Raw genomic sequence first — 19,800 nt, forward strand, 5'->3', positions numbered from 1 at the left:
TAAACACCACCCTATACCAGAAACCTACTGACCGCTATACTTACCTACATGGCTCCAGCTTTCATCCAGACCACACCACATGATCCGTTGTCTACAGCCAAGCTTTAAAATACAACCGCATTTGCTCCAACCCCTCAGACAGAGACAAACAACTACAAGATCTCTATCAACCTATCCTTACAACAAAGCCCGTTGCCAACTCTGTCCACATATCTATTCAGGGGACACCATCATAAGATCTAATCACATCAGCCACACTATCAGAGGCTCGTTCATCTGCACATCTACCAATGTGATATATGCCATCATGTGCCAGCAATGCCCCTCTGCCATGTACATTGGCCAAACCGGACAGTCTCTACGTAAAAGAATAAATGGACACAAATCAGACGTCAAGAATTATAACATTCAAAAACCAGTCGGAGAACACTTCAATCTCCTTGGTCACTCGATTACAGACCTAAAAGTGGCAATATTACAACAAAAAAACTTCAAAAACAGACTCCAGTGAGAGACTGCTGAATTGGAACTAATTTGCAAACTGGACACCATTAACTTAGGCTTGAATAAAGACTGGGAGTGGATGGGTCATTACACAAAGTAAAACTATTTCCCCATGTTTATTTCTGCCCCCCACTGTTACTCTCACCTTCTTGTCAACTGTTGGAAATGGGCCATCCTGATTATCACTACAAAAGGTTTTTGTTTTGTTTTTTCTCCTGCTGATAATAGCTCACCTTAATTGATCACTCTCATTATAGCGTGTATGGCAACACCCATTTTTTCATGTTCTCTGTGTATATATACATCTTCCTACTGTATTTTCCACTGCATGCGTCCAATGAAGTGGGTTTTAGCCATGAAAGCTTATGCTCAAATAAATTTGTTAGTCTCTAAGATACCACAAGTACACCTCGTTCTTTTTGCTGATACAGACTAACACAGCTACCACTCTGAAACCTGTATTTGGCAAGTGACTCAGCTTGTCAGTGGAGTTACCCTTTGTCTACATCCCACAGATAAGAGCAACAATTGCCTGCATTGTGTGGTGATGGAACTGTCCTGTAGCCAACTGACGGATGCATCTGTCGACATGGTCTGCTCCTGTCACCCAGTTCAGACATTCAGTGCTGGGCCCACCTGCAAACTGCTGACCAAAAATGCCATCTTTCAGAGTCCAGAAGAGGATGGCAGCATCTTGGTGTGCGCTGGCGATGAGGCCTCAAACTCTGCCATGGTATTTCTTTTTTCCTTTCATTTTCATCAGGCAGCGTTTTATTGCAGTGCTTAGGAGAGAAATCTTATCTGTCCCATGTTGTTAAATCCAGTGTGATGGAATTTGCATTGTAGGTAACAGGTGAGTGGGCAGGGAGGTGTTTGTGTGTGTGTACATTAACTTTCCATACTTTGCTTGTGGGACTGGCTAACTCCCTGGCAATTTAGAGATACTGCTTTAGGTTGTAAACCAGTAATGCACAAAACTAGATGCTGTGTCCTTAAGTTAATTTAAATATAGGCAGATTGCCCCTGTAGTGAACTTGTGCCTGCTTCCTACTTGAGGAATGTAGGTAGGCAGAATGTAATTAGCCATGATAGACTCTGGCAAGGGCCTAGGAATTAACACTTTCCTTCAAAGAAAATGTCCTATTGTACAAATGGTACCCGGCCGGTACAGTGCCACTTACAGGAGCAGCATGCTGGCACACTAGCTCAATACCAACTCACAGGGAAGAGTTCAAGCCTGTTGAGTCGCAACATCACTTATGATCTGGTCTATGGAAACCAGGGAGTGAACTTCCCTCCTAGAGGTGGTCTCTTCAGGTTAGGGTTGAGACAGGTTGGCAGGGGACAGTGGAGGAAGACTTGTACTGCTGCCATCTGTGTGGTGTCTGTTCTGAGGTTGAAGGAGGACTTCAGCCTCCAAGGTAAGAGTGTACCTTGGCATTTAGCTATGTTTAAAATGCTATGGCTACAGCCCCAAAGCAAACCTCTTGTTACATAAGGGGTGTGATAGAGAATTGGTCCATCCAGCCTTCCTTGGGAGCAATAAAATGAGGAAAGCTGGCTTAACAGCTGTTGGAGACGACTGTTCTCGAGCCACAGAACAGTTACAGCACAAGAAGCTATAGTGCTTCATCCACATTGCCCTGCCACTGTCTCTAAACACTGACTTGCAGGGATCATCTCTAGGAGTGAAGATGGTTCATTCTCCATGTCTTCTCTGAAACATGATTTTGGCAATTAATTGACCTTTAAATATTCATGGTAAATAGGCCCAATGGCCTGTGATGGGATGTTAGATGGGGTGGGATCTGAGTTACTACAGAGAATTCTTTCCTGGGTATCTGGCTGGTGAATCTTGCCCATATGCTCAGGGTTCAGCTGATCGCCATATTTGGGGTCGGGAAGGAATTTTTCCTCCAGGGCAGATTGGAAGAGGCCCTGGGGGTTTTTCGCCTTCCTCTGCAGCATGGGGCACGGGTCACTTGCTGGAGGATTCTCTGCACCTTGAAGTCTTTAAACCATGATTTGAGGACTTCAATAGCTCAGACATAGGTGAGAGGTTTATCGCAGGAGTGGGTGGGTGAGATTCTGTGGCCTGCATTGTGCAGGAGGTCAGACTAGATGATGATAATGTTCCCTTCTGACCTTAATATCTATGAAACAAACAACAAGGGTTCTTACTGCTGCCAGGTGGCTTTGTAGATCCCAACCAGGTGGGAAATTGGTACATCTCAATCCATTATCTCCCACAGGCTGAATCATAGAATATCAGGGTTGGAAGAGACCTCAGGAGGTCATCTAGTCCAACCCCCTGCTCAAAGCACGACCAATCCCCAACTAAATCATCCCAGCCAGGGCTTTGTCAAGCCTGACCTTAAAAACTTGGTAGCTCATAGTCACAGTGAACCCAGGCTGAAATTAAACTAGTCACAGAAGTGAGAGGCTCCATATCCTATTATTAAAGCAGTGGTGGGGGTTAGGAAAAATCAGTTTAACTTAAATCCCCTCCCCTTGCAAAATCTGTGCACAAGCTTTTTTTTAATGCATTAAATAGTATTACTAAAATTCTTTCCAATAAGAGTAACCAGAACACACACACGCTATTGATAAATAGAGATCTTTTCTTAATGAAGCATGTAATATTCCTAAATTACGTGGATTTATAGATCTTCTGTTACCCGTACACCTAGTCCTATATCAAAGAACAGGAATACTCTAGGGAAGCACAGGGTTTTTGGTAGGACTTAGGCAGTACTGGCCATATTTGGTTCATGTCTGGAAGATGACTTTTGCAGTAGTAAGTGTTGCATTTATATATGCAAGCTAAAGGAACTTTGTTGTACAGGGTTACTGAGCCATGGGACATATTTTAAGAAAAACTTTTAAAAGCGGAATTCAGACTGCCTCATCACAAATGACCAGCCTTGCCCACTTTCCATTTTCCCTGAGTTAGTTGTTTAGTCTGCGGAAGAGAAGAATGAGGGGGGATTTGATAGCTGCTTTTAACTACCTGAAAGGGGTTCCAAAGAGGATGGATCTAGACTGTTCTCAGTGGTAGCTGATGACAGAACAAGGAGTAATGGTCTCAAGTTGCAGTGGGGGAGGTTTAGGTTGGATATTAGGAAAATCTTTTTCACTAGGAGAGTGGTGAAACACTGGAATGCGTTCCCTAGGGAGGTGGTGGAATCTCCTTCCTTAGAAGTTTAAGGTCAGGCTTGACAAGGCCCTGGCTGGGATGATTTAGTGGGAATTGGTCCTGCTTTGAGCAGGGGGTTGGACTAGATGACCTCCTGAGGTCCCTTCCAACCCTGATATTCTATGATTCTATGTCCCTGATTATCTGACCTTCCCGAGAGGAGGCTAATGGCAAGCTTAGTGGCTCAGAAGTGAGTCTTTCCTGGCTGGGGAAGGTGTTGGAAAATGGCTGAGCTAGCTGGGATGTTTCTCTGAGGAGGGGCTCCTTCCCACCAACAGCATTAGAACCAAGACTGAGTGGGAGGAGAGCACCATGGTGCCTGACCCTTTGTACTTCACAGGTTTGGGATGCTGGAAGTGGCTCCTTACTGCAGAAGCTACAAACTGACCTACCTGTGCTGGACATCTGCCCTTTCACGGTGAACCGCAATAACTTCCTGGCCACTCTCACTGAGAAGGTGGTGAAGCTCTACAAGTGGGATTGAAAAAGGCTCTGTAAGCCTTCCGCAGAGAGGAGCTTCCAAAATGTGCTGCTAACAAACTACCAATTCCAACAAATTCTCTGCTATCCCACCACAACAGCACAACCCCAGGCTCTGCTTTCCTGCCTGAATTGTTAATGGGGCAGGAACTGCCACAGCATCTCTCGTGTTGGTGCCTTCAGGAACTGGAGCACTGGTGTCTTTGTCTTTTCTCCCCGACCCTAATTTGTATCTGTCCTTATTCCTTCAGTTGATCCCAAGGTCAGTTTTTTCTATTCTCAGGCAAACTGGCAGCCTGCCTCAATGCAGTGCTCACTCTTGGCCTGTCTCCAGCTGCACAGTGTTATAACTCTCTCTCTCTCTCTCTTCCCCACCCCCACCCCCACCCAGCATTAACACAGTGCTGGGACTTGCAAACCACTTCAGAGAATGACCCAAAGGAAAGGAATTTCTGAGACTCCCCTTGTACTTTGCAGTCCTCTTCCCCTTGCTCCGTGATGAAAGAGCCTTTAAGTAGCAGTTTGGCTGCTACCTTGTACTTAGATGGGCATTTTCCCAGGAATGTTGTGGACATGTCCTGTAAAGGACTTACTCAGCTGTTCCTATGTGCTTTTTGAGGCTTCTGGGCAAAACAAGCTTGGTGGGGCTTTTCCATCAATCAGGTAAAGCCAACTCTATGCCATTAGTCTTTGCCATGGAGAAGATAGTTTTGGGACTGGAGTGAGAACACTTCTCTTCTGCATTTTCATATGCATATAGTATGAACCTTGCCTCCTCTTTAGGCGCAGCCCAGTCCAAACATCGTAGAACTGTCTTTTGTCTGGAGAAAGTTGGCAATAGGGTGGGGTGGGGAGACTTTTTTGTGCTGTTTGATGCTAGTTGCAATTCATGTTAACCTGGCCTAAGGTTCAGGTGGCTGAACAGCATTTGAATTGAAAAGCAAGAAAGAGAAAATGTTGGCTGCTTTGTACCAAATGTAATAAAAACTGTTGGATTTCCTGAGGTTTGATTCACCAGAGGGTCACAGAATGGTCCCAGTCATCCTTGTCTGTGGCACAATTCTTCACATCCTAGATGTGAGTCTGAACCAGAATTCCCCATAAAGAGTTGGTGGGGTGGGGGGTGATCCAAGGGTTTGAGTGCCAAGTGTGCAGACTGATTCTCAGCCCATATGTGTTCCTGTGAGTAAGGACATTTCATTTTCTGACTTGGGGATGAACATGATTTACATTTCATGTTTGTATTTGCCAAAGACAAACTATCAAGAATGTTACACAAGTTGCAAGACAGTTTCCCTGCATGGGGAACCTGTCCCTGGGCACTGTTCCTTGCATGAAGCCTGTGTAAACGGCATCTTTTCTGTTACCAGATCCAGTGTGTCGCTAATTAAATCCACAGAACAACTTTCCTTTCTAAAACTTACAGGGATATGAATTTTCTTTGAGTCTTCTCTTTAAAAACAAGATAATGTAAAATATACACATCTCCATTTAATTGTATCTATTTTTGTGTGATATTTTGTTCCTCTTTTTATGTGATGTGAAAAATAAAGCATTTATCATTATAGAACCCTGCTTCTGCTGATGTAACTGTCTGACCTTGTGAAATGTGTGCTGCAGAGATGTGCTTCCATCTAGATGAATATAAACAAGGCTCCGTGTACTCTGGCAAGGATCCCTACATCTGATAGGACTTCCAGGTTGGATGTGGGAGTTTCAAGTATATTTACTATTAGAGGCTTCTAGTGAATGTAAAATGAAAATTGAGTCCCCTGTGGTGGCTTCCATATCAATTCAATTTGTCTTACGCTGACCTCCGTCTTTCAATTTTGCTGCAGATTTTTATATTGACAAAGCAAAACGATATCATAGAAATGATTGGGGATTGTACAGGAAAATCTGAAGGCATGGACAGCTGCCTAGAGGGACAATTGATGGTAGTCTTCTTCGAGGAATGTCCCTGTGGGTGCTCCACTTTTAGGTGTTCGAGCACCCCTGTGCTTCTAGTTGGAGATTTAAGGTATCAGTGCCCTGGTTGGCTATGCACACGCTGCTCTGAGTGGGTATCGCGCGCAGCCAACCATCCCCCAGTTCCTTCTTTGCCGCTGTTGGCTTCGGTCGGAACAACAGCAGCGCCTCAGAATAATCTTCCTCAGAATACTTTTTCCTTTCCTTTTTTTTCCTGAAATTACCTCTTCCTGTTCCCTGGGGGGTTACTGTCTCTTCCCTTTCCTGGTTAAAACAAAAAAAAACAATCAGACTCTCTTCAAATGGTTATGCCTGGCTCCCCAGGCTTTAAATGTTGCCTCACCTGTAGACTATCAATACCAGTCTCTGATGGTCACTCCCAGTGTGTTCACTGCCTGGAGGAGATTCACGTTATGCAGAAGTGCCACCGCTGCAAAAAGTTAACGGCAAGGACCAGAAAGGCTAGGGAACTCCAGCTCAAACGGATGCTTATGGAGAATCCCTGCGTCCTGCCTCTGACCCTGAGCAGGGGACCCCTCCCCACCAGCTCGCTCACTCACCAACTGCCATGTCGGACATGGGATCCTCCTCTAAGATGAGCACAAAGGATCCAGCCCCCATGAAAACAAAGAAGCGGTCTCACTCCTCCCCACAGGGAGAATCGCCATGCAAAAAGCGCCATCTGACCACTAAATCTGCCGTGGTACCATCGGCATGCAGAGTCTTGGACCACGTGACGCTGGGTCCGTCCAGTGCAGAGGCAACCCGAGGAGCAAAAGACCTGGTGCAGCCTAGCTCTAAGACAGGCTTAGTTTTGCCGTGGCTGCCTGTTCCCTCAGAGCCTAGAGAGCTGAAGTCCTTGGCACGGAGCAGTGCTATGGTGCCACCTGCTGTTCCTGTATATTACAGCAAGCCCGCAGCACTGGCAGCACAGATGCTGACTAACATCTGTGTGCCTCCTATGCCTGCACCTAACTTTCCGGTGCTGCAGCATTTAGTTAGCCAGGCAGACCTTTTCGTTGCCTCCACCCCGGGCATGCCTCTCTTCAGCACAGATGGCACCCCAGGTAGACCAGCCATGAGTCTCAGTTACACCTGCTGGCTCAGCCCCTCCTCCCTCAAGTGATGAGGGGGATGAATCATAGAATCATAGAATATCAGGGTTGGAAGGGACCCCAGAAGGTCATCTAGTCCAACCCCCTGCTCGAAGCAGGACCAATTCCCAGTTAAATCATCCCAGCCAGGGCTTTGTCAAGCCTGACCTTAAAAACCTCTAAGGAAGGAGATTCTACCACCTCCCTAGGTAACGCATTCCAGTGTTTCACCACCCTCTTAGTGAAAAAGTTTTTCCTAATATCCAATCTAAACCTCCCCCATTGCAACTTGAGACCATTACTCCTCGTTCTGTCATCTGCTACCATTGAGAACAGTCTAGAGCCATCCTCTTTGGAACCCCCTTTCAGGTAGTTGAAAGCAGCTATCAAATCCCCCCTCATTCTTCTCTTCTGCAGACTAAACAATCCCAGCTCCCTCAGCCTCTCCTCATAAGTCATGTGCTCTAGACCCCTAATCATTTTTGTTGCCCTTCGCTGGACTCTCTCCAATTTATCCACATCCTTCTTGTAGTGTGGGGCCCAAAACTGGACACAGTACTCCAGATGAGGCCTCACCAGTGTCGAATAGAGGGGAACGATCACATCCCTCGATCTGCTGGCTATGCCCCTACTTATACATCCCAAAATGCCATTGGCCTTCTTGGCAACAAGGGCACACTGTTGACTCATATCCAGCTTCTCGTCCACTGTCACCCCTAGGTCCTTTTCCGCAGAACTGCTGCCTAGCCATTCGGTCCCTAGTCTGTAGCGGTGCATTGGATTCTTCCATCCTAAGTGCAGGACCCTGCACTTATCCTTATTGAACCTCATCAGATTTCTTTTGGCCCAATCCTCCAATTTGTCTAGGTCCTTCTGTATCCTATCCCTCCCCTCCAGCGTATCTACCACTCCTCCCAGTTTAGTATCATCTGCAAATTTGCTGAGAGTGCAATCCACACCATCCTCCAGATCATTTATGAAGTGGCTGTAGGGATGGGGACCCCATGTCATTCATCGCCCAAACCTGGAACCTCAGGGCTACAACCCACAGTGTGGCAACCCCCTCAATGGATGCCCCCCCAATGGCCCTCCCTCCAAACTGGCCATACTGGGACCTGTGGGCACTGTACAGGGCTCATAATATTCAGCCCTTCCATGCAATCCAGGTCCAGAACACCAAGATCAGCTAAATCTACCTCACTGGTTGCCCCAGCCTCCCCTGAAGTTGCTGGGGTGGAGCATGAGGGCAATGAGGACTTAATAGAGGGTGACATCCTACCTCCTACCCATATTTCTTCATCATCCCCGGAGGACACAATCATGCCTCCCCCCACACTGGGGGACAACTTTTAAATCTTTCCAAGACCTATTCAAGCATATGGCTGATTCCCTAGGCATCTGCGTAGAAAAGCTGCCAGAGACACAGCATAAGCTCACTGACATTCTCCATTCCCCTTCTATGGCCAAGATTGCATTGCCTATTAATTCTGCCATTATGGACCTGGCAAAAACGGTCTGGCAGACACTGACCATGGCCCCACCTTCTTGTAAACGTTCAGACAAGAAGTATTATGTGCCAGCAAAAGGGGCTGAGTTCCTCTTCACTCACTCTAGCCCAAACTCACTGGTTGTGGAAGCAGTTTATCAAAGGGAAAAACACCTGGCTCATACCACCCCTTACGACAAAGACTGGAAACGCCTTGACCTGTTTTGGTAGAAAAGCCTATTCCTCAGTGACTCTTCAGTTATGCATTGCTAACTACTCCACGCTATTAGCCAAATACACTGACAACATTTTTGCACAGATGCCTGTTTGTTGAGCATCTCCCAACAGACAAAAAAGAACAATACAAAACAAGCATCTCAGAAGGTTGCCTGATTGACAGGACTGCCTTGCAGGCATCATCGGATTCTGCAGACACGATTCTCACTCCATCACCACATCAGTAGTCATGCGGAGGGCCTCTTGGCTCCACCTTTCTGGCTTCCCCAAGGAAATCCAGGCCAGGACCGAGGACTTACCTTTTGAGGACAAACTTTTTGTGAACACCACGGATGCAGCCTTGCATACTCTCAAGGACTCCTGTGCCACGCTGTAAACCTTGGGAAGGTCAGCCAAGACGACGACAGACACCAGGGCAATCCACCACGTCCCAACCCTCTACTTCTAGACAGACATTTTGAAGTGCTGGTCAAGGGCATGAGAGACCTTCAAATTCCATTGCCGCAACCATCTCCCGAATTAAGCTCAGCTACAGGACAGCCTAATACAAAAACAAAGAAGAAGAAAAAAAACCACTGTTTGATACTTATCAGTACAAATGGATGCAGTATGTTCCTAGCATTGTAAAACCAGACCTGTTAATTGGGGAAATTGTCAAAATTGCACACCAACAGTCTCTGGAGGCAAAGGTATGGAAGGTTAGCCCACTCCCCATATTACACATGGGATCCTTCTGGCTACCCCTGACCTCGAGCCAGTGGGCTGGGGAGGGAGGGAAGCTATTGGACACTAGAGGTTGTATCGAATGGACTCCTCAAAAGTGGGTGTGCTTCACCTTGCCTGTTTCCCCAGAACCTTGTAGTAAAGATACATCACTAGGATCATGTATGTGGGATGAAATGAAATCACAAACTCAAATTGCCTCACAGTACCTTCTCTTGAATAGGCTACATAGAAAGTGACACTGACCATTATAAATCTTAGTGTCAAAAGGGGGATTATGTTGGATCATATTAAAGAAGTTCTGTATTAAAATCACATGAGTTTGATTCCCCATAGTTTAAATTCCAGGGTATTACTAATTAAGAGGGAGCTCTCTTCGTTTTTGGCTGCTAATTGTGTTAGTACATCCTAAGACAGTCTGTTCTCAAAGCAATACTTTGTAACAACTACTACTCTCTCAGAAAGAAAAGGAGTACTTGTGGCACCTTAGAGACTAACCAATTTATTTAAGCATAAGCTTTCGTGAGCTACAGCTCACTTCATTGGATGCATAAAGTGGAAAATGCAGTGAGGATGTTTTATACACAAAGACCATGAAAAAATGGGTGTTTATCACTTCAAAAGGTTTTCTCTCCTCCCACCCCACTCTCCTGCTGGTAATAGCTTATCTAAAGTGATCACTCTCCTTACAATGTGTATGATAATCAAGGTGAGCCATTTCCAGCACCAAGAAGGAGGATCCTGGGAACTACAGGCCAGTCAGCCTCACCTCAGTCCCTGGAAAAATCATGGAGCAGGTCCTCAAAGAATCAATCCTGAAGCACTTACATGAGAGGAAAGTGATCAGGAACAGTCAGCATGGATTCACCAAGGGAAGGTCATGCCTGACTAATCTAATCGCCTTTTATGATGAGATTACTGGTTCTGTGGATGAAGGGAAAGCAGTGGATGTATTGTTTCTTGACTTTAGCAAAGCTTTTGACACGGTCTCCCACAGTATTCTTGTCAGCAAGTTAAGGAAGTATGGGCTGGATGAATGCACTATAAGGTGGGTAGAAAGCTGGCTAGATTGTCGGGCTCAACGGGTAGTGATCAATGGCTCCATGTCTAGTTGGCAGCCGGTGTCAAGTGGAGTGCCCCAGGGGTCGGTCCTGGGGCCGGTTTTGTTCAATATCTTCATAAATGATCTGGAGGATGGTGTGGATTGCACTCTTAGCAAATTTGCGGATGATACTAAACTGGGAGGAGTGGTAGATACGCTGGAGGGGAGGGATAGGATACAGAAGGACCTAGACAGATTGGAGGATTGGGCCAAAAGAAATCTGATGAGGTTCAATAAGGATAAGTGCAGGGTCCTGCACTTAGGATGGAAGAATCCAATGCACCGCTACAGACTAGGGACCGAATGGCTAGGCAGCAGTTCTGCGGAAAAGGACCTAGGGGTGACAGTGGACGAGAAGCTGGATATGAGTCAACAGTGTGCCCTTGTTGCCAAGAAGGCCAATGGCATTTTGGGATGTATAAGTAGGGGCATAGCGAGCAGATCGAGGGACGTGATCGTTCCCCTCTATTCGACACTGGTGAGGCCTCATCTGGAGTACTGTGTCCAGTTTTGGGCCCCACACTACAAGAAGGATGTGGATAAATTGGAGAGAGTCCAGCGAAGGGCAACAAAAATGATTAGGGGTCTAGAGCACATGACTTATGAAGAGAGGCTGAGGGAGCTGGGATTGTTTTTAGTCTGCAGAAGAGAAGAATGAGGGGGGATTTGATAGCTGCTTTCAACTACCTGAAAGGGGGTTCCAAAGAGGATGGCTCTAGACTGTTCTCAATGGTAGCAGATGACAGAACGAGGAGTAATGGTCTCAAGTTGCAATGGGGGAGGTTTAGATTGGATATTAGGAAAAACTTTTTCACTAAGAGGGTGGTGAAACACTGGAATGCGTTACCTAGGGAGGTGGTAGAATCTCCTTCCTTAGAGGTTTTTAAGGTCAGGCTTGACAAAGCCCTGGCTGGGATGATTTAACTGGGAATTGGTCCTGCTTCGAGCAGGGGGTTGGACTAGATGACCTTCTGGGGTCCCTTCCAACCCTGATATTCTATGATTCTATGAATCCAGGGTTTAACAAGAACGTCTGAGGAACAGTGGGGGGGGGGTAGGAAAAAACAAGGGGAAATAGGTTACCTTGCATAATGACTTAGACACTCCCAGTCTCTATTCAAGCCTAAGTTAATTGTATCCAATTTGCAAATGAATTCCAATTCAGTAGTCTCTCGCTGGAGTCTGGTTTTGAAGTTTTTCTGTTGTAATATCGCAACTTTCATGTCTGTAATCACGTGACCAGAGAGATTGAAGTGTTCTCCGACTGGTTTATGAACGTTATAATTCTTGACATCTGATTTGTGTCCATTTATTCTTTTACATAGAGACTGTCCAGTTTGACCAATGTACATGGCAGAGGGGCATTGCTGGCACATGATGGCATATATCACCTTGGTGGATGTGCAGGTGAACGAGCCTCTGATAGTGTGGCTGATGTTATTAGGCCCTGTGATGGTGTCCCCTGAATAGATATGTGGGCAGAGTTGGCAACGGGCTTTGTTGCAAGGATAGGTTCCTGGGTTAGTGGGTCTGTTGTGTGGTATGTAGTTGCTGGTGAGTATTTGCTTCAGGTTGGGGGGCTGTCTGTAGGCAAGGACTGGCCTGTCTCCCAAGATTTGTGAGAGAGATGGGTCATCCTTCAGGATAGGTTGTAGATTCTTGATAATGCGTTGGAGAGGTTTTAGTTGGGGGCTGAAGGTGATGGCTAGTGGCGTTCTGTTATTTTCTTTGTTAGGCCTGTCCTGTAGTAGGTGACTTCTGGGTACTCTTCTGGCTCTGTCAATCTGTTTCTTCACTTCAGCAGGTGGGTATTGTAGTTGTAAGAATGCTTGATAGAGATCTTGTAGGTGTTTGTCTCTGTCTGAGGGGTTGGAGCAAATGCGGTTGTATCGTAGAGCTTGGCTGTAGACAAAGGAGTAGAGGAGGAGTAGAAAAGGAGTACTTGTGGCACCTTAGAGACTAACCAATTTATTTGAGCATAAGCTTTTGTGAGCTACAGCTCACTTCATCGGATGCATACTGTGGAAAGTGTGGCTGATGTTATTAGGCCCTGTGATGGTGTCCCCTGAATAGACAACTCTGCCCACATATCTATTCAGGGGACACCATCACAGGGCCTAATAACATCAGCCACACTATCAGAGGCTCGTTCACCTGCACATCCACCAAGGTGATATATGCCATCATGTGCCAGCAATGCCCCTCTGCCATGTACATTGGTCAAACTGGACAGTCTCTATGTAAAAGAATAAATGGACACAAATCAGATGTCAAGAATTATAACGTTCATAAACCAGTCGGAGAACACTTCAATCTCTCTGGTCACGCGATTACAGACATGAAAGTTGCGATATTACAACAGAAAAACTTCAAAACCAGACTCCAGCGAGAGACTGCTGAATTGGAATTCATTTGCAAATTGGATACAATTAACTTAGGTTACCTCGCATAATGACTTAGCCACTCCCAGTCTCCATTCAAGGCTATTTCCTCTTGTTCCCCCCTCCCCCCCCCCCGTTCCTCAGACGTTCTTGTTAAACCCTGGATTTGTGCTGGAAATGGCCCACCTTGATTATCATACACATTGTAAGGAGAGTGATCACTTTAGATAAGCTGTTACCAGCAGGAAAGTGGGGTGTTAGGAGAGAAAACCTTTTGAATTGATAAACACCCATTTTTTCATGGTCTTTGTGTATAAAACATCCTCACTGCATTTTCCACTTTATGCGTCCGATGAAGTGAGCTGTAGCTCACGAAAGCTTATGCTTAAATAAATTGGTTAGTCTCTAAGGTGCCACAAGTACTCCTTTTCTATAGGAGAAGGGTACCCATAAATTTCTTAGGGTACGGAAATAAGATTTTGGGTATAGTAGGTTGGGCCTGAATTACATAGGTCAGGATCCTATAAAATACCTTGTAAGAGAGAACTCTTAAGCTCTGCTAGGTTTCTTCTACTTAACTTCTTAAACTTCTTAGGGTCTTAAGCTCTTAAAGTTCTACTTCTTAGATCTTTTCATCTATCTATTCTATCTTCTATCACGCTATCAGCTCAGCTTGTTCCGTATAGTATAACTACTTAACATTCCTAACCATTGGGGAAGCCAGCACCATCATGTAATTGGGCATGCCAGGAGTGAGGCTGGTCCTTCACCTCCCATTACCGGGTCCTCAAGGAAGGGTGTGAGTATGTTAGGTTAAGGTTAATAATAGAAATGGTACCACCAGGAGTTTTGGAATTCTTTTACTGTTTTGCTGTTCTAAGCATCATTGCATTTCTTATTTTTGTTAATTTCAATAAAGGTTTTATCAATTTGATATTGTCTTCAGTGTACATGTTATTGCCAACCACCCCGAGAATCCTCTCCCGATTATAGAACTCTGAGTTCTTGAACTCCGTAGTCTGAATTGGATAAGAACCTATAAATCTTCTGGTCAGATGCGATCAGTGGCGAGCCATAACAACTAACCCATCAAATTCAGGTCAACAGATTGGCGAGCCGGCAGGAGTCTCGAGGTGTGCATGGCAAGCACTTACTTAAGAGCTTAAAAAGCAGAACTCTGTGACCTGGTCACTGGTCATAGTGTGGTAAGTTTCCTTTGTAACAGACAAATTCTGGGCATCGATCCCAGAGAACTTTATAATACTTCCTTTTTTCTCTCTCTCTCTCCTTGCAGCTTTTGGGTTAAATGGTTTAACTGTTTTATGTCTGTTTGTTTTTATGTGGCCAAATATTAAGAGTAATAGTAGTGCACGCGAGATAAGGGGTGGTTTTTTTGTTTGTTTGTTTTAGTATTGAGTATTGATTAGGCAATTGCATTGGGCCCAATGACCCACACTCGTGGTGGCTGTGGAGTTGATTAACGTGGTTCGCTCAGAATTTGTATGGTTCCAGTTACCCCCTTGGAAGTCCCCTCAGCTCCCCTGGATTGCCCCCCTTGAGCTGTTCCTGAGCAGTATTTGCCCCTCTGTTTAGTAGGTCCCGCCAGGGGTTTTACCTCTCGATTTGCTAATACACATTGGCCATCGAGGGAAGAGAAGGATCCTACCCCCGTCCTCTCTTTAGGGACTTGTTTAAAGTATTGTTGGACCGGTCTGGGGTATATTTTTTATTACTATTAGTTTTGTAAGGTGCCTTTAGATTTCTTAATTTAGATTTAAGATTAAGTTAAGTTATAGTGTTAAGTTTCCTTCCTTGTTATTTTAAAGGTTAAGTATATTCAGTGTAAAAGCAAAAATGAGTGAGAGAAAGGCAGCAGAGCCTGTAGGGACTGCTGCGATATAGCCTTAAAAACTTTTTGTCAAAAGTTACATTAGGGAATATGGAGGAGGACTGGAGCAATTGGAAGATAGAGAAGTTCTCTCCAAGCGTAGTAACCCGTGGAGTCTCATGAGTCGGGTATTTGAAATTGAAACTGAGAGGAAAAGAAAATATAGTGAAATGAGAGGGATTGCAATGGAGTGTTTGTTGACAGCGTGTGGTCTTCTAGGACAGAAATTAGATGCAAAAATGGAGCTGCTCAATAAGGCACAGAAAGTTGTAGAGAAGAAGGATAAGAAAATTCAGGAGTTAAAGGAGCAGTTATACACTGCTTCTGAAGAGCGTTTTTCTCTTTTCTGTAAAGGAAGAGTTGGAAAGAAAGTTAGAAGGGAGTCAGCATCACGACCATGAGTTGCGTGAGGAAGGGTACGGATGTCAGAAACGAGCAGCTGCCAGTTTAAAGTCACTGGAAGGTTATAAACTAGAGCATGGCCGGTTATTGGATTGGATCAGAAAGTTAGAAGGCATTTGTGATTCACTAAGAAAGGATAAGGCAAGGTGTATGGGAGAGACCACAGGAGCTCCTGTAACCGTAAGCACCTGGGTCCATACAGATTGTAGATAAGGAAGAGTCCCCACGGATTATGGCCAAGGAGCTAGGAGAGACAGGAGTTGAGTCAGCAGTGGTTCCTATCCCTATAGGGTTAGGGGAATCAACAGAAACTGATTGGCCCATGCGGCCAGAGACAAGAAGGAGAGCGAGAGAACTAGCTAGTGTGGAGATGGCTTCTGAAGCCGAGAACGCAGTGGAACAACCTGGTGAGTTAGAAGAGGAAGTTGACAGTGAAGGTACGGGAGCCAGTTTGCCAGCAGAAAAGGGAAGTCCTCCAGCCATAGTGCCCGAAGAGGAGGAGTTAAGTGAACCAGACACTGTCATCTTAGAAAAGCAAGTAGATGTTGCAGAGGGAGAGAGAGAAGATGATTCTGAAAAGACTGTCTCAGCTCTTAGTGGAGCAGAAGAAGCACCTTTTGGAGGTTCAAATTGCTCGGGAAATGGAGTGTGCTATAACAGAAGTGGTTCAGGTATCTAATGTGTTTGATACAATCATCACCAAGGTTCAGGAGAGAGAGAGCGCAGCCTAGGGATGTCATTCCCCCACCTAATGTGGTGGCACCATCCAGTTCAGGAGGTTTTTCAGGATTACCTGAAGGGGGCGGTCTTTTGCCCTGGCAACCAGGCCAGTCACCAGCACCACCAAGGCTCATGGAATACCTGGGAACTCCGACTCCATGGTATGTGTTAACGTCACCACGTGTACCAGGGGAAGTGTCAGTACGGTATATAAGTACCTTCCATAGGAGTTATCCAGAACACTACACTAACCATATATTTCCCAGGTTCCACTCACGGGAAATATCTGATAGTTCTGATGAAGGAAATACTGACTTGGGTAGGAGACGGCGTCCAGGTTTTGGGGGAGACACTTCAGATACTGATTACAGTGGGAGTTGACCAAACTCTTCAGTAACTCCTGTCCCATAGTAGTGGTTACAGATTTTAAAACTCTGGATTTGGTAGCTAACCAAGTAGGAATGATGGCGGATTCTTCGGTTGCAGTACAGGCACAGTGGATTCAGGAAACAGCACAAATATTTGGTTTGCCAAGTGACGATTGGGTTAAAATCTTACAGCTTACAGTAAATCAAGCCTAATGGAGCACTTTGTCACCAGAGTTTAGGAAGGGTAAAAAGTCTTTTTCAGAAACAGTGGCCATGCTTGAGCGTAATCAGCATCCTGGACAAGCTGGAGTGGCTATCCTGTCTACTTGAAGCAAAAGCCAAATGAGTCTCCCCACCAATTTCATCGACTGTTAAGTGCAGCCTGACGCAGTCACATAAAAGAAGACACAGAGAATACACAGTATGTTAGCTTGTTGGTTAACTCTCTTCCCTACTTCAGGGAAAAGGTTAACTTGCTTATCCATGATGGGACCTCTCTGGAGGAGGCTCTGGATGTGCTGGCCAAAGGCCATATCCAGGGAAACCCTAAACCAGGTCAATGTGGAGCCCCCGTTGCAACCTTACAAGAGCCACAGGATGCTCCTATAGTAAGGATTGAGGGTCCTACCGGGCACCTCAAGGGCAGAACTGGACAAATCCCAGGTCCCCTCGATCTCAGCGCTGGGCCAATTTCAATTCACAAAACAATCGACAAGGGTATACATTTGGACCCCGAAGGAGGCCTCGAGATCCTGTTCCTTTTCTTACAGGTGCTGCACAGAACTCATCTTATCCTCAGGGTTCTAGATCACCACCGCCTCGTCAGGAGGAGGACCTCTCAGTGGTGTCTATGTTCAAGGCAGTGCAGCAAACGCTGGAGACCCAACACCAGGATATCTGAGAACTCCAGACACGTCTGAACGAGTTAGTGTTGGGAGATCAACGTCCAAATCCTTTCAACCAACCAGTGGCCTCTGTGGACTCAACCCTTCCTCCTGATTGGGTGACCTATTCTCAAGCAAGGTTGGCTACCCTGAGGAGTTGGAGATGGAAGAGCCTGAAGGCTACCCGCCTATCTATCCTATAGATTACTCTGCATGATGCCGGTCGGCCCCAAGGAGCATCACAACCCCTTTGGGAAGAGATGCAAGTGGAAGACCCACAGTGTCTTTAGTTGTAGTGAACCGCCACCTAAATTTTGTTGTAGATACTGGAGCAGCAATCAGTATCGTTCATATGAAGGATCCTAGATCCTCTGTTTTGGCATCGGGGAAAAACAAAGATGCTATCAACATTTGTAAACTACCAAGCTGTGGCCATGCTATCTAAACCGAATGAAGTACAAATTGGTCAGCTGCGCAAGACCTATGTCTTCGCGTTGCTCACATTGTCAGACCCGAAAAATAATCTGTTGGGGTCTGATTTCCTAGGTAGGCAGGAATGCGTTATTGATTTCGCTAGTCAGTTGTTTTGTCTTACTGTAGGACAAGAGTTGGGTTGCCCGCTAGTGGTCATGCCAGAGTGTGGTATGGTCACCCCAGTGGACGGACCAGAACCAGACGAATACCACCTGGACACATTAATAGCCAAATATGCACTCTATCCAGAGTTACAGGCAATACTTCACAAACATGTTGATGCCTTTGTTAAACACAAATATGATTGCAGATGCATGTCAGTCACTATTGATGTGGACGGGGGAGATGTGCCTGCCCCAAAACAACATTCCTATCCAGACCAGGCCATACCTTACATATCCAAGGGGATCAAATCATTACTGGCACAGGGAGTCCTGCATAGATGCACTTCTACAGCCAATTCCCCACTTTGGCCCATTAAGAAACCAGATGGTTCTTGGCGTTTCACCATCGATTACCGACAGTTAAATCAGGTCACCCCTACTTGTGCCCCTACTGTGGCAAAAATGCCAGACCTCATAAAGTCCTTTGACCCGGAGGCTAAGTGGTTTTCTGTGCTAGATATAGGTAACAGCTTTTGGACTTTACCAGTGGCCCGAGAGTCACAAAACAGGTTTGCATTTAGCTTCCAGGGGGTCCAGTGTTCCTGGACCCGATTACCTCAAGGATATAAAAATAGCCCGGCATTGTTCCACGCTCAAATGCAGCAAGTCCTAACATGATTTTCTAAAGCATCTGTTTTATTCCAGTATGTAGACAATCTATGCTTAGCAACTCGCACCAAGGAGGAGCATTTGGCAAAGCTGGACAAGTGCCTACAAATTCTTAAGGAAAGGGGATTAAAGTGCAACGCTGCCAAGGCGCGACTAATGAAAACCCTTGTCTCTTTCTTAGGTCTTACTGTGACAAAATGGGGTTGAACTCCCTCATAGCAAAAAAGTTGAGGCAGTCCAAAAGTTGCCGATACCAGAGGACCTAGCAGCGTTAAGATCCTTTTTAGGTTTAACTGGGATTTCATTCCTAATTTTGCTTCCATTGCAGGTCCTTTGTACCAACTGCTAAAGAAGGATGTTCAATGGGAATGGACTGAACAATACACTGAAGCAGTGTGCCAGCTGAAACAAGCCCTTGTCAAGGCTCCAGTGTTGATCACTCCAAATCCTGAGATACTTTATCACGTGGAGGCTGCAGTGAGTGTTAATGCATTAGCGTCTGTTTGCTTCCCAAGAGAGGCATGGGAAATTCAGACCCGTGGCCTATGCCTCACGTTTAATGTCTCCAGTGGAACTTAAATACGACAACTTTGAGAAGTACTTACTGGCCACTAGTTGGGCCATACAGCATTTTGCTTTCCTAATTGGCCTCAGCCCGATCATATTACACTCATCGCGCACACCCCTTCAGTTTCTGCTATCTAATTGGGTTAAAGATGGGCAAGTTTCCGATGCCCGTATAGCCCATTGGGCTTTGTTGTTACAGGGGAAGATATTGCAGTAAAACCTGTTAGGATGCCATCTTTGCTGCCCACAGCCTTACTATTATCAAAGAGAGCCCCATGACTGTCCAGCCACAAATGAACAGAATCCAGAGGGAAAGGTAGAAAGAGTCTTCTTCCTGCCTCTAATGCAAGAAAAGTGTTCCTTTAAAGGGCACCACTTCTTTGTGGACGGATCAAGCTATCATGATCCTCAAGGGAATTCGTGCACCGGCTTTGGGATTTATGTCATTCCTTCCAAAGGAGAGCCTTGGAAAAAAGCATACTCATGTACCCCTCATTCGGCCCAATATGCTGAGCTATCAGCGGTGGCTTGTGTATTGGAGTACTGTGTACAG

General features: G+C 45.7%; 1 protein-coding gene across 2 annotated transcripts in view; it reads left to right on the top strand.

Moving 5' to 3' along the window:
• Positions 1-5,637, top strand: part of RFWD3 (ring finger and WD repeat domain 3) — a 63,726-nt gene extending 58,089 nt beyond the window's left edge. For both annotated transcript variants that reach the window (XM_074968318.1, XM_074968317.1), the window contains exons 12-13: positions 1,020-1,237; positions 4,041-5,637. In XM_074968318.1, the coding sequence (XP_074824419.1) occupies positions 1,020-1,237; positions 4,041-4,184 (362 nt within the window). In that variant the 3' untranslated portion in view covers positions 4,185-5,637. The remainder of the gene's footprint in view (positions 1-1,019; positions 1,238-4,040) is intronic.
• The last annotated feature ends 14,163 nt before the right edge of the window (positions 5,638-19,800 follow it).

The sequence above is a fragment of the Natator depressus genome, chromosome 12, assembly GCF_965152275.1.
Source record: "Natator depressus isolate rNatDep1 chromosome 12, rNatDep2.hap1, whole genome shotgun sequence".
Taxonomy (NCBI): Eukaryota; Metazoa; Chordata; order Testudines; family Cheloniidae; genus Natator; species Natator depressus.